General features: G+C 36.6%; 1 protein-coding gene across 2 annotated transcripts in view; it reads right to left on the bottom strand.

Annotated features, from left to right (window-relative positions):
• ARHGAP18 (Rho GTPase activating protein 18) overlaps positions 1-24,400 on the bottom strand; it is a 66,221-nt gene that overhangs the window by 3,492 nt on the left and 38,329 nt on the right. For both annotated transcript variants that reach the window (XM_053974335.1, XM_053974334.1), the window contains exons 5-14: positions 24,154-24,323; positions 21,820-21,985; positions 18,356-18,447; positions 15,992-16,069; positions 13,150-13,309; positions 10,426-10,508; positions 8,963-9,169; positions 8,028-8,174; positions 2,447-2,571; positions 1,166-1,227 (exon numbers count right to left, since the gene is read on the bottom strand). In XM_053974335.1, coding sequence (XP_053830310.1) covers positions 1,166-1,227; positions 2,447-2,571; positions 8,028-8,174; positions 8,963-9,169; positions 10,426-10,508; positions 13,150-13,309; positions 15,992-16,069; positions 18,356-18,447; positions 21,820-21,985; positions 24,154-24,323 — 1,290 coding nt within the window. The remainder of the gene's footprint in view (positions 1-1,165; positions 1,228-2,446; positions 2,572-8,027; positions 8,175-8,962; positions 9,170-10,425; positions 10,509-13,149; positions 13,310-15,991; positions 16,070-18,355; positions 18,448-21,819; positions 21,986-24,153; positions 24,324-24,400) is intronic.

Genomic DNA, 24,400 nt, shown 5'->3' with positions numbered 1-24,400 from the left:
TTACAATTATGAGCATAAGTGTAAGGACATGAGTGTGTCATGAGCCCCTCAAGTCATCTTGTTTTGGGCTCCCTCTACATGAGTCAGACACACTGGGAAGAGAGACAGATGGCAAAGGTCAGGACAGCTGGTTACTTAAACGTATACAGCAGGTTAAAGACGGAATTTCTCTTACTTCCACTGAGTATTAATAAGGACTAATAAGGACTGATTAAAGTTGAAATCCTCTGGAAGTAAACCATTCAGACAGAGAAAACATCTCAGCTTTCTAACCTGTCACAACAAAACAAATCTGCACTTTCTCTAAGAGAAATACAATTTCTGTCACATGTTTAAAGTAACAGTAAGTTGTTCCAGTTTCATTGGAATTCTGTTACAAAACCTTTTTTCCTGCAATGATTACACCTCTGTAGAATAAACAAGATATTCTTCTCTTTAAAAAAAGTCTGGGATTGTAGTACTGCATGCAATTTTATAATGCCAAGTAAGTTTAATAGGTCACAGTTAAGGAAAAAGTAAATGTTAAGTCCAATCTACTACTGCTTTCTAGTTCTCCTTTTGTTTTCCTGAGCATATGAAAAATACTCTGATTAGAAACTGATTTCTAATGCAAAAATACTCTTGCATTCGTGGAAGAAAAATAGAACTGTGCTCAAAATTATCCTCGGCATTAACTTTGCTGGTCTGCTATTTACTTTAATCAAAAGGATCTGGAATAAGCAGAGAAGGAAAGACTAACTTGGAAAATTTTATCACACAGTCATATTTCTGGCTGAGCATTTTCTACCCCCCAAAAGAACCTGCAAGTGACACTCAAATGCAGAACATGAAGAAATGTAAGTTCACTTATTATGCCTCAGTACAAAGAGATTAATAAAATTAACTTCAAGCACCTTTGTATCCAACCTTTCTGTGCTTATTCACTGTACCTAAATATCAGGAACATCTGTTAGAGCTGCCAACTTCCTCTGGGACATATAATAAGACACTACTAATAGAATAATCACACCAACATCTCTGCTGCCTTCTCCACAAGGTTAACTGTCTGCCTTAGTGTCAGGGAGAATGACGGACATGAATAAAAATGCAACCACAGTGAAGCCCATGGACAACATGCCAAGGAATCCTATTCTAGCAAAAGAAGTTGTTCAGAAGCCATTCTTACCAATATTTCCTCCTATTTCATAAAGAAAGACCTCTTCTTTCTTGAGTGTTTGGACATTTCCACTGTGGGGAACAGAACACAATGAATGATGATATTACAAAGGTGCTTGTGGATTGGCCACCTAGACATGTCTGGGAGAAGTGATGCTAATTAAAATCAGCACTGTACCCGTCGCAAATCCTTACTGACACAAACAGTGAACAAGAATACCCTTGCATGCTAGTGCAAATGAACAGTCCTGCAAGTGAGCAATACACTAGAAAAGGTAAAATAAGATAAATAGGAAGAAGCTGCAGGTTTTATGAAAGAATTTCATTGTTATTAGCAAGTAGCTTGATATTTACCCTCTGATTTTTCTTTTACTGCTGCTGCAAAAATAAGTATTTCCCTCAAATATGCCATATTTCAGAAAAAGCCTTATGGTTGGGTGGGGAAAACCACATTCTTGCTGGATTTAATTGTACTGCAACTAAAAGAATTAAAAAACAGACAGTGGAAAAATAAAGTCCCTGTATTACAAAGGGATTCTATTATTCTCACTGCTTAATTGTAATAATATATGCTAAAGCCCAGCCAGAAAATAACTTTCTGACAATGGTGCAAAACTCTAAAAACAGCATCTAGGAAAAAGCAGCTTCTTAATCTCAAATAGTGTACCATATTAGTGCTTTAGATCAATAGCTAGATATGATGAACCTGTGCATTAATTTTATTTATTTTCAAAAGACTGATTAAAATTTCTCCCTTTCTAAATGGATTTGAATGACTAAAATGTAGCTTTTGTTTTAAATAATTTAACGTGTCTGACATTTTCACATCATTATACTCTGGTACCTATTATGCTGTTATATAGAAATGCATGTCCTGGGAGTGACTTTATGATGCTTGTATTTTAAATAGATTTATATATATAAATGCATTATATATTTTTACATAATAAATGCATTATTAAAAAAAAAATTCTTTCTTCTTTCCTCATTCCTCTGTTTTCTTGGAGTTCCCTTCTGACTTGTCCCCACAAAATTACAAAACTATTCCTGACCCATCAGATTAAACAGCAATTAATTTTTTACTAACAGCACTCATGTATTCCTAAAAGCTTCCTGAGCTTTAATAACATTTAAAAGCATTAATTCCTCAAGCGTGTATTTTGATGGCTAAATTCAGCCAAACAGCTCATGAACTAACCCAGACTTTGAGTATTTTAAAACTTTTTTCTTGATATAATAAATGAAGAGACACTTCTCCCGACATGATAACAAAACAAAGATGTGTTTATACCTTTTCTGGCTGAGAAACCTGGCTACTATATCACTGGCTTTCAGTTCTTCTGTCAGCTGTATTGCCATGGAAACTTTGGAAAGATGAGGCGCTTGCACCCGTATCACTCCCTGAGGAACATCAGTCTGCAAAGCAATAAGAGTGGTGGAACAAAGCTGCTAGCAGCTGGCTTTGATGAGCTTCTCAAAATACAGTGTGGAATAAGTAAGTAAGTACAGTGCTCTGCACTTCACTATCTACTACACTTCTCTACAAACATACAATAACTACGCAGCAGTTCAGTAAATTAAATCCGACCTTCAAAGCTCTTTTTAACAACAGGGAGAACTTCAGAACAAAGGAGCGGTAGTGTTTAATTATTTTTCAAAGATATTAAGAATAACAATAATAATTATGCTATATTAAGAACACACTTTGGTATGATAAGAAGCATGTGACACTGATATGGAAAATTCTTGCTGCAGGCATGAAAACCAGGCAATGCCCCCACACCAACCCTCTACCAAAACAAAAACAACAACACCAAAAAAAAAAAAAAAAAACCAAAAAAAAAAAAAAAAAAAAAAAAAACCAAAAAAAAAAAAAACCCCAAAACCAAAGTACTGATGGATCAGTCTACTTTAAAGGATTCTTCTTTCCTTTTTGTAAATTTCATTTTTTAAAAACAGATATTCTCTACTGCAGGTTTTTCTCCCTATTTCTTATTGTCCAGATTATATTCTGCTAGGCAACTGCCCTATATAATAGTCTGACTATATAATGGCTTTGTATTTTATTTCAACCCACAAGTCCTTGATGATGAATATTAATCATATTAGCTACAGAGAAGGAGGACAAAGGACAGCTTTTCCGTTCCACTTGCAGGTACATGACACTTGAAGTTACAAAATACATAATTTATTTGTGTACACAGTCCTAATTTCTGTTCCTGGAAATATTTCTATTCCTATAACATTATCATTTACCCAAACCTACTCATTTTGATAGGAAAAGAAAGTAAGAGTCCCTGTACTCAAGGTTGATTATGACAGTTCATTGTCTCCCACCCCACACCCCTCCATTTACCCAACTGCAAGGCTGAAGATTTTTTCTTCCATAATCAGTGAATAAATCTGGGCACCTGTGAATCTAGAATAGCTTCTCTGAAACCATCAGAGTTAAATGAGCATAGAACAAGTACGAACGTGAGCAGAATCACAAGAACAGGTTCCTGAGAAAGCTGAAGGCTCGTTATTATACAAATGATGAGTTATGGTAAGCAATTTTAACCAAACAATCCTTTTGTGTCCAGTCTTATTATTTATCAATTTAAAAATACTAGACATCATAACTATTTCTGTCTAAAGCAGTAAGAATTATTGTATTGAGAATTTGCTACGTACTAATTGTGGAATCAAAGACTTGTAAATTGCAAGAGATCTCTATGAGATTTCCCCTAGATTAAATTTGTCACATCTGTTTTTTAAGGCCTCCACCTATAGAAACAGTGTCTATAGCCATCTGCTAGGTAGTAAATCCTGCTAAATTTTTTTTTGCCTCTTTCCAAACTTTTGGGATCCTGGCAAAAAGAAATTAAATTTTTAAGGATGAAATTATTGTTTATAGATGTTCCTATCTGGTCTTCTATCAAATTCAAATTGGTAAATTTAAACTAGCTTTCTTTTTTGTATACAGTTCTTGATAATTTTGTCTCAGTTGATTTTATAGGAATTTCTCCAACTTTCAACTGGATAACTTTTTTTTTTTTTTTTGCTACACAGCAGGCATACGATAAATTATTTAAAAGGTAGTCTACTTTGAGTATATGAGAAAAAGAACAAGAAATGTCCACAGAGCTCTAACATTATGGTCACAGATCAAACAGAATAATTACTTTGTTTATTCACAGAGAATCATTATTAGCTCAGCTAATTAATGCATGTTGCCACTTTCACCACCTGCATTTCCAGGAGAAATCATGCTCAGCTGCACATTACGTTCATGCTGCCAAACCATAGAGAGAACAGAACCTTACCATCCCCTAGCCTATACACAGTGCAGGTTGGTGGGAAAGAAAATGTGGCCTAAAACCTCTAAGAGCTGAATGACAGGACCTATTCTCTGCACAGCACAGTCTAAAATACCCAAGTGAGGGGCTTCATATCACAACATATTAAGCTAAGAACCTATGAGAGGACTGACAGCACACTGATGAGTGGGTCACCAACGCTACTCAGTTTGCAAGTTTTCTCCCCTGCCTCACAGGCCCTCTCAGGTCAGATTTAACACTGCAACCCCTGGCTGAATTAGGTACTTGCATTATTAAAAAAACTGAAGACAGTACATCCTTACTTGATGGAAAATACACTGGCCTACAACATTTAGTCTGCAGCAGGCACAGCAGTCACCTGTGAGGTACTAAACGTCTTCAAACTCTTCCTTTTCAGAGGGGCTTAGAATCTATATATCACAGAGAAGAAGAGCAGCAGCCTGGGTATAGGATCCACTGGGTGGGTCTCTACCAGTTAGGTCCCAGAAACTGGGTAAGTCTCTCCCAGTTTCTTCTAATTCATTTTTCATGACCCACTTAAATATTTTTCACTCTAGGTGCAGAGAGAAATGTGACTATGCAATATTTTCACTAATTAAGGAATATTATGTATACTTATTAAAGGTGCAAAGTATACCAAGCAGGTATGGGGCATGAACATTATAAAGAACAAAACAGATTTTCAAAAGGTTCTTGCTATGTGGAAGGCAAAGGCTGAAAGAAATTCAAAGCAGTTGTTCTCTTTGGGCTGCAAAATATTGCACCTAGTTTGGGACAAAAAACTAGAAAACCATACACAGAGAAATTATTTAGCAGGTAGCAATTTTTGTTTAGTAAATAATCTGGCACTGCAATGAGTGACATATTCAGCAGGAGTCAGAAAGGTCATTCTGTGTAAATTCAAACAGATCATGCAAACTGAAGGGTGTGGGATACAATGGGCTTTATAACCTGCAGTAGCTCAGCCCAGTGCATTGCTGTTGTGCTGCTCACAGGATAGCTCCCTTTTTTTGGAACAATTGCACCATACAGGGGAATACAATGATAGATGGTAGAAATATGGCTAAAGGCAGTAGGTAAATTTCCAGTCCTGAGGGCATCTTTCTTTGTCTGTCTAGAGCATTATTCAGCCCAACACCAACACAAAGACTTAATCACCAACACTGACTTGGGGCCATAGGTATGCATAGGTATCCCAAAAAGCAATTAACCCTCACTTATCCACTCTCAACACTGTACAGAGATCTCACCTGTAGTTTGCAGTAAATGCTTTTTAACCTCTGTTTCAAAAGGGGAAATGTGATTGATAGAGAAGCCTCATCAGAGCCAAGATGAAATTTTATCCAAATGAGCTGCTAATAAGAATCCAGATACTGAGTTATTTCTGGAGAATATGGAAGTGACTCAGGTTCTGTCCATCTATGTTTAATCATGTAGAGTGCCACAGCAGGTGTTAGAAAATAAGACATTTTTCCTCAGCTTTATTCAGCAGCACACAAGGTAATTAGGTATTGTGCTTAAAAAAAGACTGGATGTGGCACTCACTGCTGTGTTTCAGCTGAGGTGTTAGGGCATGGGTTGGACTCGATGATCTTTAAGGTCTCTTCCAACCCAGTGATTCTGTGAATTCTGTGAAAGTTTCAAACAGGTTTCCTGGAGTGGGAAATTCACCACATGTCTGGGTGCCTCACTTGCCACCTGATAGTTAAATATAGTTCAAGAACTGTATGGGAAATTTACCTCATTTGTAAATTAAAGCAGTATGAATTGAAAAGTAGGGAGAAGGAAAACCCAAATACATTTTCCTGAAAGAATAAGACATTTTTTTATTTGAAAAATGTATAAATTGTCATTCACAATTAAGCTTTATCAATTTGTGAATATGATTTTAAGACTAATATGTTCTCAAGCACCCAAAATTACTGAATACTTGCAATAAGTATGAAGGATTTGTAAAAAATTGTACCATTTAATTTTGACAAAAATCTCCACAGAATTCTAGGGCTTAAAAAATATCATTGAATAGTAACTTTACATTTACTTCTGAATAGGAATATTACATGAGGCTTCAGTTCTATATTCCCAGTGGATTAGAAAGGCATAATTTACTCTAAAAGACCTCAACCCTAACTCCCCAGTGGATTAAAAAGACATATCTTTGCACTGAATGATAAAAAAAAAAAATCTAATATCTGAACTTGAAACAGCATTTACTTTTTTCAGTGTATTTGCTGTTATTTCAGTGTTGAACACAGGATGGCAGCATTAAGTGTCATCACATCAACTCAAGTGCATTCAGTTCAAAAAATTCTTTTCTTATTAGACCAAGAAAAACAAATTCCAGTGTTCAATTATCTTTATTTTAAAATCATATGTAAGTCATTTTGTGTAAAGATTCCTGCATATAGACAGATACGAAAGCAAGGCAAAGTGATGTCTGGGGAATTAATTAATTTTGGACATTAAGATATGTGTCAAATACTGCATACAAAATGAGATAGGAACACTGAAATATAAGTCTCCAGCAGATTCTGGATATATATATATATTCGTTTGCCACATTTTATTTGTTTTGGCTTAAAAGTTTTAAAAAATGCCTTTATAAGAATATGACAACCCTTTTTTTGGCAACAGTCTGACATACACACACTTGGTAAGAAAACCAGACTGCTCAGAGCAGACTGCATTTCTACCAGCGACCACAAGATGACTCTACCTCACCAGAATCTTCACTGTGATTTCAACCCACAAGGGGGTACTTTCATACCACCCAAATCGGATACGTTTTCATTATGGTATCAGAATACACGTATTTGGTATTACCTGTTCGTGTATTTAAACTAATTTTGGAATAATGTACTTCAAATCCTTTATAATTAAGGTACTATATTGTATAGGCAAAAAAAGTTTCAAAAAATCATAATTATAAAAATTATCAACAATTTCAACATGCATGAAATGTATTTTCAAAGTTTTGATGTCAGTGGGAACAGCTCAAATAAAATCTTTCTGAACTACAGGAAAAACTAACATTACAATTGCCACAGGATTTTTGTATTTTAAAGAGTGTGTGAAGAGCGTTATGCTGAAACTCATGCCTTGACATCACTGATGTGTATGGCAGAAGCCAATTACCTAAAGGAGAGATACTGAACTGTGGGTTATATACACGGGGGTAGGCTGGCAGTAGCCACTTGGACAACAGCTGCATAAGAAGCAGTTCATCAGTTTTTCACATTTGTTTCATCCTTTGGGGTTTCTTGGGTTGGGCAGGTTGGGCATTGTGTTCTAGCTAAGGACTAGGACAAAGTGTTCAGTGGTTATCATTTTTCAGGAGAGAAATATTCTGAAAAATCTGTGAAAACAAACAAAAAACCAGTACAATCATCTAAATGTGTCATGCCAGTAACCCATAAACTGTGAAATTTACACTGAGTTGCTATCTATTGAAATTCTCAATTAAAAAAAATATATATCCCCTCTGCTATATCCACTTTTCCACTAAAAATTACAATCCTATTAATAAAGCATTTCAGATGTATGTTTCCTTACATCATTAGGAGTCTTCTCCTGTTTCTCATGCTTTTCCCGGTCATATGCCATCTTTTTCAGAAGTTTCTTCATAGCTTTGTCCTTTTTCTCCTTCTTCTGGCTTTCAGTGTTTTGTTTTCTCACTTGGTTAACAATAAACTTTGGAATCTAGATAAATATAGAGTAAGCATGAATAACTACATAATTTTCTTACCAAAATTTTCTAAGTGGTCAGATTATCAGGTAGAACTCAAAAACACGGTTTCTTTCCAGTAATAACTATAGATTCAAATAATATAAAACTGTGAAACAGTTTCAAAACCACTCCATTTGTGATAAAATATTCTATTCTATAACTTCTCAGGGGAAGAGAGGTGGAATCACACAGCGTTTTTACTTTTGTCAGCCAAAAACATTCACTTGACACTTAGTATGTAAAATGGTGCTAATTACTTTTCTTCACATGCAGCAAAGGTCAAAATTGTTTTCAAGTTGCTGATGGACAACACACCTCCAACTTGTCCAGTTTGTCCAAGCTAGAGCTTTGCTTAAGAGCACGACACAACTTCATGCTTTATTAAAACAAGTTTTATATAATATAAAGTTTGGCCCAAAAGGGCAATGAGTACAAACACTGTGTTTCCTGCTAATATCTCTAAGCCAAAAAGAATTGCCCACAGCAATATATGCTGATAGACCAAATATACATATTCCCCAAGGACTTATTTTTTGAGTTCACCTGTAGTACACACAATATTAAAACTCTGACCACCAGAGCTTAACATCAGATGTAATATTTTTTTTTTGCTCCCGAAAGAGTTACCTATGACCAAGAACCCAGCAGGATTCGTCCGATCCTTTTCTAAATCATGGATGTAACTTCACATGACTTCTCTATTGAGATAACCTGTTGTGGAATTTATCATCCTCCACCCCCTGCTTAAAAACACACTTACTGTCCAGAGAAGTTTTTGGTACTGAATCATAAAGCGCATGACATTTGCTGTCCCAGCTGCCATAACAAACTCGCTTTGTTCAATAGTCTTTGAGCCAAAGCCATGAAATGTGAAAAGGTTTGGGGCCATCACCATTGCAACATTCTTCAATGTCATCTTATTTTTGTCTCGGTGATCAATTACCCTTTGGAGGAATTCAAGCAGTACCTGAAATAAGAGCAGAACTTTCAGCTCAACTCTGCATGTGAATAGTGAAGCATGTGCAGAGTTGAAAATGAACATATGAATGATACATGATGTTGCATATTTCTTTGAAAAAGCTCTTAACTCCTAATAAAACCACATTAAAAGCAATCAATAATAGAAGTGTGAATATATTTATCCACAGAACGGTAATGCAAGTTTTGTTTCCTTCAAGTAATGAAGTAAAACATTCTTGTTGTTTTTGTGGGTAACATTTTCAAAAGCATTAATGTGACTTTGAGGCTCTGCACAGTAAGATTTGTTTCAAAACCTTTGTTATGTAGGAGTATAAGCAGCATCCCACAGATGCTTGTGAAGACATTACTTCTGGCATTTGTTAAACTGAAAGTGAACACAATAGTGCCAGCTGTCATGGTTATGGAAACATGGAATGGCTAATTCTGTAAGGTAAGCAATTCACGAGTAAAAACACTGCATTGTGAATGACAGGTAGCCAGTTAGAAACTGGCAATTTTCAATTAATTCGGTTCCAGATATTTGTAGCTCAACTCAGGAGCCTTCTTGACTACCTCCACACAATAAACAAACTCAAAAAGTAAGTCTTGTTTGAACAGTAAGACCTAGTAGGATTTTTTGCCTGTAATAGACGATGTTCTGTATCCTACACAAATCCTGCATTCATTCTTGATTGTAACAGCTCTAACAGTAAGCATATTCTGAAAAAAACATTTATAGCTTTGCTACAAAAGGACAAGCACAAATTGGAAGAATCCATGTAACATGCTACAAATAGCAACAGGAAGAGTAAATTTCTCGTTTATTGAGAGTAGAAAAAACAGCACAGAGAAAAGTGAGGCATAAAAATGAAGAGCTAAACCCACTTCATAAAAGGAAACTCACATTCATTTTATTCTAACATTGTTTATTTTTTGCACTGGAAATAATGACTGATGCAAAAAAAAAAAAAAAAGGAGCAAAACTTCTGAGAGAAAAGGTTGCCCACTGGGAGATTACTATTGCAATCCTGGAAAAATGTCGTCACATTCTTTAAAGTCATTTGGGAGGAATTAGAGCCCTAAATTGTTGTCGTTTTTTTTTTTCTCCCAAAGTTATGTGAAATATGGGGGAATAAAAAGAATCAGTAGTTTCAGCATTAACTTTGAACTGAAAAAAAAAAAAAAAAAACCAGCATTCATTACAGTGGATTCACAGAAATAAACAAAACATTTATGCAGGAAAACAGTATTAACAATTCTAACCTTCAGGGTGTCTCTGTTTGCTTCAGGTAGAAGGATAACCAAAAGATTCAAAGCTTGCAGTTGCTGTTTCCTCGTTGGGAGATCTGCCAATAAAGCACACAGACATTGGAATTTTGAAATTGTTATTTGTACTCTTCAAAAAGCACAATTTCTAAGTTGAAACTTTTTGTAAAATGCTGAATGCATACACATGGCTAATTACCATAGCATGACAAAGGACTGGCTGATCCTGGTTTTCTGATATTCATTTCCAAATGTTCTTTTAGGATTCAGTTGGGGTGTGACTCAGCAGTCTTTTGGCAATGTTTTCTAGATGCCTTGTGATTCCTTCTTAATTTTGCAATGCTACAAGAAGGAATAGCTAACTGTTCTTCCCCTTCTGAGCCTGTGCCCCAACACACTAAAGGGTATATTCACCACTGCTTTCACAGTTTCTCTGGTTGCCTTCACAGTCGCACCATCTCCCAAGTCACCCACACAGAAGGAATACCACATGTAACTGAGTAAGGCAGGTCTCCAGCAACATAACCACCGGCAGCTGCAATGGCAAACCAGCAGGGATAAAATCAAGAGCAGAGAAGCTTAACACGTATCTACAGCAGAGAGTGCTGTACCAAATGAGGCAAACTATAATTAAAGAAAAGTAACATTGCTTCTGCCTTTTACCAATTGCTCAGTGATGCATCATTCACCCAAGCTGCACAATTAATACATCCCTACACTCTTCCATCTCCTAGAAGAGCTCCTACATTCTGGCTGTGCAGAAAGCCTCACATTTGTCACTTGTGATAAACTTCCTCCTGTCATGCTTTAGAGGACATGCTCTGGCAAGACTTCTCAGGAGATTCCCAATGAATCAGGCCATGCATAAAACAAGTGAAGAAGGAGATACCAGCACAACATAGTTTTATGACATGATTTCAAAATTCAGCAGGGCTGTTCCCATGCATCCTGCTGGGATTCCAACTGCTATTTCAAATACATTTCATCCAAATCAACTCAGGACATACCACCAAACAATAATAAAAGTTCATTGATGAATTAAAAAAAAAAAAAAAACACCTTGCTGACTACCTTCTACAATACCAAAAATTAAGGATCTGAATAAATGAGTGGCAATTATATAGCCATTTAAAACATCAAGTAGTGAGAGCAATGTTATCTACCTGCTTCAGAAAGACACACATTAAAAGTGAGGCTTAAATTTAGTTTCAAAACAACATATGTCACAATATTTAAAAAAGCAATGAGAATCAATCTTTTCCTAGGAACATAAGCAAAAATACAATTCCAAAACAATTAAAATTCATTACTTAAATGAAGAGTTTCTGTCTGCTTACCTAAGTAACAACTGAATTTTAGTTGCTTACATTACTTAAATTAGCAAATTAAACTGTTCAAATTATGTTCTTTAAATATTTAATTCTAACCACACTACTTAGTCACAGTATCATGAAAAACACTGATTACTGTCACAAAGATGGTCCTTTTTCTCTACCACCTAATCTTATTGCACATAACCAACACAACAAACTATTCAAACAATGGTAGTCTATGAAGTGCTGTGTCTGTTTTGAAGTAAATTCTTTGGTTCAATATAGAAAGTGGTTTGGATCCTGGCACCTGAGTACTTCTGGGTAAGTAAAACCACATAAGCCTTCAGACAGCTCAGGAGCACAAGCAGAAACCCTCCTGGCTCCAATCACTATCCAGTAAATGGAACAACCTTGTGGAGCTCTTTGCTGCCAGCACCATCTGAAAGTGTTCTGGCCAGTTTTAACTTGACACTCAGTACTGCAAAATCAACAACACTGTGTAGCAGGCCAAAGCACCAGCCCCCTACTCCAACCAACCTGACAGCACTGAAAGGTAGCTCAGACCTGGGAGACTTTACATAGAAGTCAAGAATTTTTAAGAATATTTGTCAGTCTGCCTGTCCATGTGAATCCTCTGACCCTGCATTTAGCTCAGTTGGTTGGAGCATGGTGCTAATAATTGCCAAGGTTGGTGGTTTGATCCCCATATGGACCATTCAAAAAGTTGGACTTGATAATCTTTGTGGATTCCTTCCAACCCAAAATACTCTGTGATTCTATGAAAGCTCCTCTTAGAAATGAGCCATTGCTCTGCCTGCAGGCAAGGAAAATAGAATTTGCAGTCCTGTGTTGACTGAGGAGGGTTCTCACTCTGGATTCATTATCACCAAACCACTCTCTTCACTTACAGCTGGTATGTTTGCTGTATTGTAACCAGTTGGCAAAGAGGACATTTTCGCAAGAACTTACTGATCTCAAGGGACCACGGATTATCAGCAGTTCTGACTATTCTGCTCTAACTTCTCCTCTTATAAATGGATAAAAGACCCTAAACAGTATAAATTATCATTTGTTGTATTTCCTGAAGGACCCCTTATCTTTGTTATGGTTTTCTTTTGAAGCAAACACTATTTATAAACTGATACTGTCATATACATTTTCTGTGTAACCCTTGTATACCCCTTAACTACTATCAGAAACATTAAGAAGTGAAAATGTGCTTTCATAGTATGTGTAAGCTATTAAAATAGCTGTTACATGAAAGATGTTATTTGCACAGTAGCAAAATTATGCCCATCTTTTCTCAGGAGAACTCATATTGTTGTTATTCAATTTGTTTCTCAGCAAAGAGGCACTTCTCTGCACGGGTATCAATTCTTTCAGCAGAGACAGAAAGGACACTACTCACTCTGCACATCTTGAAAAGCTTTGAGATATTCTACAGTGAGGAGTGGCTGAGGCAGTTCACGGATGAAGAGTTTTAAAAGACTTGCTGCATCATGTTGCTTCACATTTTCCCAGTTGAAAGTCCCTTCATAAAATTTTGCTTCCAGTTCTTGGCAAAGACCCTGAAATGCAATGGATACAGAGAGCACCAGTAATATTTGGCTCCTGGAAGTCACATGTTATACACACAGCAATACTTTCCACACTTTGAAAAGGGGGGAAGGACATCTGAAATATCACTTAACTCCAGTTGCTGCTGGTCTTTTGCTACAAAACAGATAAATGTGGGATCAGAAGTACTGTAAGCAAATACACATTAATAGGCAGCAGTCAAATCATATGGGAAAAAATCCCACGGGCCTGAGCAAGGGCCATATGGAATAATACACAATAAGAAACAGATACCATACTCAAGCACATAAGGGTCATGACTTCCCCTCCACTGTCTGATACACAGAGCAATTCTGAAACTGCTACCCAAGGGTGCTGCTGTAGTGCATACATGGCCATTTTCATAAACAAATAAGGCAATTATGAATGTTGACACACAGCTTCTTATCAAAATATACACTAAGGTGAGGCTGGTTCTCTTTTTAAAACACAGGGAATGATTTGTGTAACTGAATAGCTGAATGTCTTGCCATCTACAGGGAATGAATTCCATGTTGCTGGGCACATACAGCTTTGTCAAACATGCCCTGTGTGGAAGTGGACTGTCCTGCAAATCATGAGGTTTTGCAGTAAAGAGCGCTGAAAGTCTCAGTGGAAGGTCAAAACTCTGGGGATGGGAAAGGATGGGATACTGTTGGCAGCAGACATCACCCTACTGGCCTTTCACAGATGCACAAATAGGAACACACTGCAAAGTCCTTCTTAGTCTATTGCTAAGTGTCAGTCCTGATCTCACACCCACTTCATTTATTTCCTAGTCTGGCAGAGTGAAAAGTAACCTCAGTATAGGGCCTGGGGCCCTGAGGCACCTCTCACAGGTCCCTCCCTTCTTCTAGCTCAGTTATTCTGGACAGAGACACTGGCTTGTTTTGTAAAATATGAGCTGTGGAAAAATATGGCCGTAATTATTTACCTGGACAAGAAGGGCACATTGAACAGAGGATATTAGATAAATTTAATGAGAAGTCTGTCTTAAAAATGTAACTTTGTCCAAATAGAAAACAGATCTATTTACAAAGAAAATGTGGACACTTAGTTTGATAGAAAAGTTGGATATTCTCAACTGTCCTCCAGAGAGATCTTCTGTCTCCATTGACTATATTGGAGGTTCAAATGTGCAACAGTCATAATTTAGATGGCTAAAGTCAAGTGGGTATGATTTCCTGATCATCAAAAATAGCAAGCTTTAGAAACAGAGATGAAAATTCTCCCTCTGAGACTCATCACCTTCTCCATCCACATTCAGACCAAATCACTGCAGTAAGTGCAGTATTAAGCATATAGATACAATTATTTTATATGAGAGGCAAAGGCAGAAATTTCAACTATGTGTCCTCGTGCTCCAATGCCTACATTTTAAAGTAAATGTATTTGGCTATGGGGTATATCCAATGCACTTTAAAAATAATCTTAAAATCTACAGAATATGATAGCAAAGTATTTTTCTGTGTCTTTCTATAAAACTATACAATGAGGAAAATATTTTTTTCTGTTTAAGAAAATTAAGGGAAAATTTCAGTCCTTCAGGATGATAAATTCCTTGCTTTTTAAAAAATTTTCTATTAGAATAACTGAAGGAACTTAACATATTTGCTAACAAAACTACTGCTTAATTTAAATAAGTAGTTCATGCAAATAGAGAGGTTAAAAATAAATGAAAGCCAAATAGTGAATGATCCACTGTCTGGGAAATTGTATTAAGCTAATAAAATCAAAGAACAAACAAATAAACAAAATCACTAAGAAATCACTCCAGTTTGCAGAACTGAAGTTAAGCGAAAAATAAAGAATGGAGGAAAATTGAAAAAAAATTTGTATCTTAGTCACTGGTAAATAAACAAACCCAATTTCCACAATATTCCCTTCTTTTAGCTGTTTCTAATGAACCAGCAGCTGGACCAAGTTCTACACAACAGAGGCTGGCAGACATCTTTGGACAGCTGAATCCACTTAAATGGTCCTTTCTGTTTAGAATTTAAGGCCAGTTCAGACCGTCTTTTTAACACACTGAGCCTTGGCATGAATCACACAGTGTATTTAGCTCCCTGCATTATGGCACATACTGGGTAGGAATCTGCATGTAACTGGCACTCACCCTGCGAAGTGTCGCCGTGCACAGACGTGCCTAACAAGATTGCGCTCAGTGAGCCGAGCACTTATATTGCTGTTCATAAAAATAAATGTGAGAGGTTCTTCAGTGCACGCTGCCTGCCTTGCCCTGTAACGCAGGTTAAGTCTAGCTATTAAAAAAGGCTCACAATGCCAGGGAAAAGCTTCCTCCTGGGGTAGAAAGACTGTGTATGAACTGTTCAGATGATTAAACTGGTTCAGGGAAAAAGCAAAAGGCTGGAAAGATCATGCCAAGAATTAATGAGATTTTGGCACAACTGAATTTGAAATGTAGCTTTGATTCTCCTTCGAACTTAAACTCCAGTCTTTCCCCACAACTACACTGAGTGAAAGCATCATTTCTCTGGCTAACATAGTTCAGTTTTCCTTGTAAAGTGATTTTGCTTTCTGTTTTTGAAGATTTTAATAACAATGGGATGCTAAAATATAATGTGTATGACAAAATAAATTCAGCAACCACACATACATTTTGGGGGATATTAATAACCTGTGCAATGTTTTACCTTTACTCTTGTCGCAACTCCTGGTATTCTAAGAAGTCCCTCTGTTTCCAGAGTTGTCTCTTCTATCTGGGCAATCAGCTGTCAAACACAAACCAAACTGGCATGAGCAAAGATGCCAATTAAAAGTTACTGGCAGAGAGTTCTGATATATTGAAGCCTTTATGCTTCTATCTCTCTCTCTGTGCATATGCATTTGTGTACACAGATTTGTAACAAGCAGAGGTTCTAACACAGTTTGCAAATGGATTACAGTTCTTGTAGAAGAAAACTTTGATGTGGTTCTTACAGTTTTTTATGAGTACTATTAAGGAAGAGTTTGTTTATTTTATTAAAAAAGAAACCTGTATGTTTTTTACCTCCTTCAAGCCTCCTCTGAAGACTGAAAAATTCTTTTCAAATATTAATGTGGCTTCAAATTTATATCCCAATCACCACCCTTGTTAAAATGTCTCCAAATCAAAATAAATCAAAATAATTAAGGTAACAGTCTCATGAATACTCTAGGACTTTACAAGGGGAAAACAAAAAACTTCTAGGCTTTAAAGAAGCCTCTGATTTGCAAATTCTGACATTCTCCTAAAAGATTCAAAAGTTTGCAACCCTTCACACAGATAAATTTGCAGAAATTCCATAAAAGTACTTAAAACTCATATAATATTTTTTTTCTCTAAATAATAAGCCCAGAAATATTCACTGAAGGATGGATTTAAGAGTATTTAAAACAAATCTGTAAACGTCAAAAGCTGATGACATAATTTTAGCACAAATAGTTCCCACGATGTTTAACTAGGGCAGTGCCTTTGTTACATGCCTTCCTGCACCAGTGCTTGAGTACGAAAAATTATGCAACAGAGTTTTTTCCAGTTACAGAAATTAAAAGGAGTTTACCTACCACTGCATTTATGTAACAGATAAATGCCGTAAGAAAGTTTGGACAGAAAACCCCACAAATTTAGAGAACAGCACTAGAAGTGTCATCCTAGTGCATTTCCCATGGTTAAAAAAAAAAAAAAAAAATGCTAACTGGCTCCATTCAACCCATCTTGTACCTAGCTTACACCAGATGAGTGCCTGCCACTCACATCTGCTGGGCACAAAGACACTGTGGGCAGTGTGTGACCTGCCATCATCACCACTTCTGGGGAAGGCAAGGTCTGGTGGCCACAACTCCTTCACGAACACTCACTCCCCTTGACACACAGCAAGAGGTGACCGCTGGCCACCACCAACCTCCTGCCTGTGGGAAATCCCCTCTTCATCTCTATCAGGGCTGCTTTGTATGGCTTTATTAGCAGGCCAGAGACTGGAATTACTGTCAGCAGAAACTTCTGATGACAACACATGAATTGCTATTACTGTCAGATTTTCCAGTTGCAAAACTCCTGACTAAATTTTATCATTATTTGTAATTTAAATTCCTCAGTGAAATAAAAACTAGATGTATTTTTATTTTTAATTAAGCAGCCTTCCTATTAGCTTGCTTTGTTTCATTTCACTGATAAGCAAGATACATTTAAAAGAATGAACAAAATTGCTTTTTTACACTTTATGTAAAACTCCCATTCTTGGAAAGCACATGCTGCTGAGAACAAGCAGAAGAAATGGGAAAATCTTTTATTTTCATATTCTTGTTTGAAGTAAAACTGTATTCCAAACGATGTCTGAACCTTGCAAAACAAATCACATCTATAAGATATTAATGTTTATGTACAATTTTCGATGTTGCTAGGATAGCAGAGTGATCAATCACTGTTTGTAATTCGATTTCTCAGTTTATAGATAGCATCTTTTCCAGAAATGTGTTTTTATGATCCTGAGAAAGCAATTTCTGGCACGAATGACACAGTGGTAGTTTTCAGACTGTGATGCAAAACTATTTTGAGATTTCTGTTTCTCAAAAAGTAACAAGCACTTCTACAAACAGACTGAAATGGTGATGATAGAGCACTGACTTCCTGTCAATGTTAGGACAGGTCCACACACAGTAGTTTATTTTCTTCTCATGAAATGAGATGTGCTATATGTGGGCAGCAAATCAAGAGTCTCCATCTTCTTTCCAATTATCTCCCCCATTATCATGACACAAAGGGCAAAGGCATATCCCTTTGTACTAAAGCAACAAGTCTTCTGGAAAAGCACCTGCCTTGTGAGTTTATTTCTTGAATTCAAAATAGGTCTGATACAATGCAAAATATCACATTCACTGAATTAGTAAGTAAAGTTGCAATTAAAAGTTACAATAACTTGGATGGATTAAAGTGTTATACTGAAAACTGCTACAGGAAGCAAATAAATCCAGGACAAAATGTTATGTTTTTGTCATTTTGCACGTATGAAAAAGTTAACTTCTTCATGCCTATTTACCTTCTGAAAAATCAGTGGGATCTTGGTTCCTGGAACCTTCTTCTGATCCTGTTCCAGTAAAAGTGACAGTGGGACACCAAACAAGCCGGAGTCTGAAGAATAAAGCAAAGGAAACTGAGATATTATCCACATCTTTTCCAGTACATGAGATACTGGCATAAACCCACATTTCTGAAGCAGTAAGTCTATTCAATGCGTTCAGAGATATTGACCTTTTGTTTAAAGTGTTTTAATGTCTTTGCTAATCAAGTTATTACACAAAATATTCTGGCTAAAAGGATTCCTCATCTCTTCCTCAGGAGTCTTTGAAGTTTTGACTTCAAATTGCCATCTACATATTCTGCAGCAGAGTAAAGCAAACTGCTTAAATGAACCATCTGCCTAGTTCTGGTTTGCAGAATGGATGTGATGATGACCCTGCAATGCAGATCTTCACCACTCAATGCAAGTTATTATAGTTGAGGTGGAAACGGCATGAGTAAAATATCCAGAACTCACTAAAATGAGATAAATACAATTATCACCCAGAGTTGCTCTAAACACTTCTCTCTACAAGGCTTTGGAAATAACAGCTTTTCAATTCCTGTGCTTTTGAATTATACAGCCCCAGCAGAATAGCAAGACAGCCATCTCACTAAAGGTTCATTTTTAAAAACAGCAAAAGTTCAGTTAATTCTTGGTTAAAAAATTACTTTTACAATAGGGCCAAAGCAATTCAAACTTGTTTTTGAAAAGGAATTCAGTCACAGTTAATTTAGCCCTGATGACAAACTAACCTTAGTCTTCATGTAAACGGAACTTACATGTGTTATGGCCCAGTTGAACAGAAGTGAATAACCATTTAAAGAGAGCTATGTTAATAATGACTAACCCAAAGTTTGCTGAGATAGAACTTCTCTGTCAGAAGTATTGATAATTGTTGTATGTGCAAGTTTTCTGGAGCAGTATGTAACAATACAAGTAGTCAAAATCTGCTGTTTGGTATGATGCCATGCCAATATTGAACACAGAACAGATGCAATTACTAAAAAAACTGTCAGCCCTTGAGAAAATATGATATACATCAAAGAAAGATCAATTTCAGTGCCAAACCAGAAGTTCTTGTATCTCTGTCAGAATAAAAAGTTTACCTATAAAATACAAGGGACTTATACATACAGGCATACCCCATAGCTTTATTACCTTGAAGTTCTTGTCAATAATAAAAGTTTCCATTGAAATGTAGTTGAAAAAACAAACTCTAGGAGGTCAATAAAAAAGCAGCACTGGGCACAGCACAGCATTCCCCAGAAGAATGATGTTTTCATCATCTTTACATACTCAAGCACAAAGGAGAAAACGAATAGACCCACCACTGTATGAATCAATTGGCCAAACACTTAAGGGGTGAACAGGTAAGGGTCAGACAGAGCAACAAGGCACTGAAGGCAGTACATTGCAAAAGCAGATTAGCTTGGCAGAAAAGCTGATGTCATTGTCCATTTCCTACACATTGCCATGAGTCTAGCCTATCTTTTTTACCTTTCAAAGAAGTTTTTAATCAATTCAACATTTTATGAATGCCTGCCATCCAGATAATAATGCTGAGAGTAAAATTCAATTAATTTTGTTAAGAAGAAGCAGTTATAAGTAAGACCCAAAATACAAAAGAAGAAAGTGCTTTGTCTCTGTTTATTAGTGACAGCACAAGTACTTCTGCAAGAAGAAAATGCATTCAAGGTCTTGTTGATGTTTCTGTGTATGCCTTTTGCATTAAAAAAGCTGTTTACTACTACTGTATAGTGAAGAACATATTCTGAAGAATCTATTGTACCTTCTATGTATCTTCTATGCTCTCTGTTGCTTTCAATTATTTAAAGTGAGCTATTGCATTGTCACATTCACTGATCCTTGACAACAGAGTTTTTGCCAAAGCAGGCTTGTGATTAACTGGTAACACATCTCAAGCTCTTGTAAAGCATTTAGCAGAAGCCAAAAATACAAAATCCAAACAAAGCACTGAAAACCTCTAGCATCAAGAAATTGGTTTCCGTGTTTTCTATGCTCCCAAGTAAAGCACTGTGATTACACATGCTCTGATGGCTTGCAGAGGAAAGTGACATGGTACAGCTGTGTCTGCCTCCTCTGCAACAGTTTAGATCTTCCACTTTATATGGTGCCATTCATCATAACAACTGCATTATAACCTAAGAAAATACTGGATGGGCAAGGCCTATATGACACAGGAACATTTGTGCCAGACAGAATAGGAAACAGGCTCCCAGCATCTCCCACCTATGGCAACAAAAGCACAAAAGTCAGGTAGACTCACCTGAATGACAGACTTGCAAAGGTTGAAAAAGACCCATGAGATCATTGAGTCCAATTTTGAAAGTAGACGAGTACCTACCTTCAGGAAATCAGGAAAAGAATACCCACAAAGAGCATACGCTCATGCCCTTTGGGAATAAATCAGCACATACAAACTTCTGTGAAGCAATTCTTGCTGCACGGAATCCGACTAAGATAGTTACCCTTCACTCCTTAGATCATCTGCTCAGTGACTGTCTTGAGTTTTAATTTTAGACAAAGAGCTATAGACATTATGTCAGTAAACTTGTTTAAAGCTTGCCTTGAGTTAAGGTATAAAATTAAATGTTGCTCAGGGCCTTTGTTACTGCTTATATATTATATATAAATTTTCTGCTGGAAGATCATAGAGAAATTGATTTATTAAAAAAATATGGATATTGATCTAGCACCAATATCCAATTGTGATGGACAAAAACTCTCTAACAGTTTTAAAGTTAGAAAGTGTACGTTTATTGCGATGCCGGACAGCGTGCGGGATAGCTCCCAAATACACACTGTGCCTTTCAAATTATTACAGAGTCCTTTTATCCACACAAGAATTGAATATCAAAAATACAAATACATATTCATCATTTTGGTACATCCCATTCCTCGCTTCGTATGCTAATCATTTCAAAAGCTATTAAGCATGCGTAGTTTGTCCCTTGAAATGGGTCGGTGGTCCCTTTCATGAGGAGGGGTCCCAAAATGAGGAAGTAAGTGAAGTCTTCCTCATTTTGACCGTTCTACCTTTTCAATGCAAATGTGACAAATGAACCTTGGTAGACTCCCATTCCTTGTCTTCAATTGGTTTCAGAACAGAGGAGGCCCACAATTGTCTTATGTTCCTAAAAGCTATTTGTCAGTTTCTATATTCTTCATTATAAACCCAGCTAACTAAACATTGTGTTGACAAGCAATCAATTATTAGTTAACTACTAACTCTTAACTTCATCAAGGCCTACTTACAAAATCCCTTTATTTTAATTAACTCTAGTAAAGCTTATCTCTAACTAAAATCTTAGCTCCTCTAAAATCTCTAAATGTCTTAAAGTTTATGTTTCAAAATGGGTGCTTTTGCTTCATTGGATTAAACAGATGTAATTGGTTCAGAATACAAAACATCAACTTACCTTTGGTTTTGATTTTTACAGCTTTTTGCTGCTTGAATTCTGTCCCAAGTATGTCATAGAGAGCAGTTAATTCAATCAGTGCTAAAGAATAGACTTTCTTCATGTCCTGAGGGGCTAGGTCACCAATCTTTGTGGTACCTGTCTTGTCCTTCGGCAGTCTGAAATTCTAAAAGCAGAGAATTGCAGCAGGGTAAATAATCCAAGGTATGACAAATTACTTAGCTCAAAGGCTGTGCTTCCTTCAGGGTAAAACCTTTCATCATGAAGCTGGCTGTTACTGACTAAATCAAAGGAGAATCCCACAAATAGGTTAAAAAGCAGATGATCTTAAAATGATAGGAAGATTTAGGTTCCCAGTGACTTCTGGAGGTCACCTAATTCAATTGCTGCTCAAAGCAAGGCTAAGTTCAAAGTCTGATTGGATTGCTTGTTGTTGTTGCTCAAATGAATTTTGAAAATTCCCAATAACCGCTGTGGAAACCTGTTTCGGTGTGGAATGCTCTCATGGGGACTTTTTTTACTATGCAAAAAACAATTTCACCATTAGTCACTTGTGTCCATTAATCCTTGTCCTTTTACTTGGCACCTCCAAGAAGAGTCTGGATTTGTCATTTGTCCTGCTTGCAACCACGTACTCTCCCTCCACCTTCTGTATCTTTTTCCAATTGATAGTGGTGGAAATGGCTGTCCATGAACAATCCTATGCACATACAATTGGGATAGAAATCCTTCTGCATTTGTGCACACAAAATAAAATATTTGGCTGCCATATAAATAATAATAAAGGAGTTATCTTTTTAGGGAACGAGGATACTTAATCATGGCTCCTTTCTACTGCACTACATACTCAGAGGCTGCAGTCAGAGATCAATATAAGGAATTTAGTTGAAAGAGTGAGAGACTTCCCAACTCATTGAACTGCAGGCTTCTAAGTATGCATGACTCGGAGCAGGAAGCTTGACAAGACTTTCTTCCACTTGGGAAGACATATTATACTCATGAATTATTTTCTTACCCTGTGCAAACCCAGCAATAGCAGAGCTGAATTGCTGGTTATGGTACATGACTACAAGGGCACATACTAAAACATAAACATAATTTACAAAAGGTAGATGAGTAGCCAGTTCCCCACCCTGAGCTTTCATTGACTTGCACAAACATGTCTGCTTAAAAATAGCTGCTGATGATAAAGGTGCAACCAATATATTGTAGATTTAAATAGGTAACTCTCTTCCTTTTCCTATCATTTTGCAGCTCCTTTTGTAACTGAAGAAGAAATCTCATAGCCATGTCTTTGAGCAATCCTTCACATGCCTGGCCAGAAGTAGAACTAATGTATGTATTATGCATACATACAGAAGTTAGAGCACAGCTTTTATCTCCTTGTTATAGGCAGCATTGGAGAAACATGACTCAAACACTTTAGAATCCATCTCTAAATATCCATTAGTGTCTGGTTTATAATGTTTAAACTAGGATACATGGGGTAATTACTACTTGAAGAACTGCACAAGTCCTTATCTAAATTAAGTGTTTGAAGAACTGGGAAACATTATTTCAGAAACTGTGTTTACTCAGACATGTTTGCACACAGTGTTAGGGAAAAAAAAACCAAAAACAAGACAGTTTTCACAGCAGTCATTAGTTTCCAGGTTATATGTACATGTTACAAGTTAATGAACTGTTAGGCAGAGAGAGATCCTAAGAGAGATTTCTGAGGATCGATAACAAAATCCCTTGGAGGATTTTCTTTTGATTTTATCTGGATTCATTCCAAAAGAGCCTTTTTTTATTAAGAGTTGGAAAGAAAAACTGAGTTCAAATTAATCTTTAATTTCCTGCCATTTGACTTCAGACCTCTAATTTCTATAGACAATTCTGTGCTTCATTCTCATCCCTCACCTACCCATATCAGACAACTGCATAACGTTTCTATAGGCATCCACCAACCCTTTTTATATTACAGCATACCTTTTTATTAGAGGTAAAGCATCTCACCTCAGATAATAGAAAAAGGGGATGTAAATAAATGAAGCAAGGATAGAGTGGTACAACCACCACCAAGCCTTATTCCAGCTTAATATTAGAAGTTCATTTTTGCTTACATATAGAGCGTGTTTTTCCAGACACACAAATACATAAACAGGCATAAATGTAGTTATTTTCATGTTATTGGGCATACTATTCCCAAAAATTAGTTACCTTAAGAACCTCTATCTCTACAAAGCTAAATCTGACAATGTTCTTCTAAATCTACTTCACTCAGTCTCAGATAAATATCACCTAAACAGTACCTCTAGCTAAAAATAAAGAGGAATAAATAAGAAAACCTACCGGGAGAAGAGTGTCACCCCCTCCACCTTTGTACATTTTGCCTACTGAGCTGTCTTTGAGATTAGCTGCCTGTTCTGCAAATGATATCTCCAAATTGATGTCAGTGTCTGAAGATGGCACGTCTTCAAGCAGGCTCTTCTGTTCATCTGTTCCAAGACTGAACTTTGGACCTGAAAACACAATTGAGCACCACTCAGTGCATGAGAGTAAGTTTTAAACCAAGTAGAAATTAATGCTGTGCGAGCAA

This window comes from Vidua macroura, chromosome 3 (genome assembly GCF_024509145.1).
Source record: "Vidua macroura isolate BioBank_ID:100142 chromosome 3, ASM2450914v1, whole genome shotgun sequence".
Taxonomy (NCBI): domain Eukaryota; kingdom Metazoa; phylum Chordata; class Aves; order Passeriformes; family Viduidae; genus Vidua; species Vidua macroura.
Note: the sequence above shows the minus strand (reverse complement) of the source record. Positions and strands in the feature narration are given on the sequence as shown.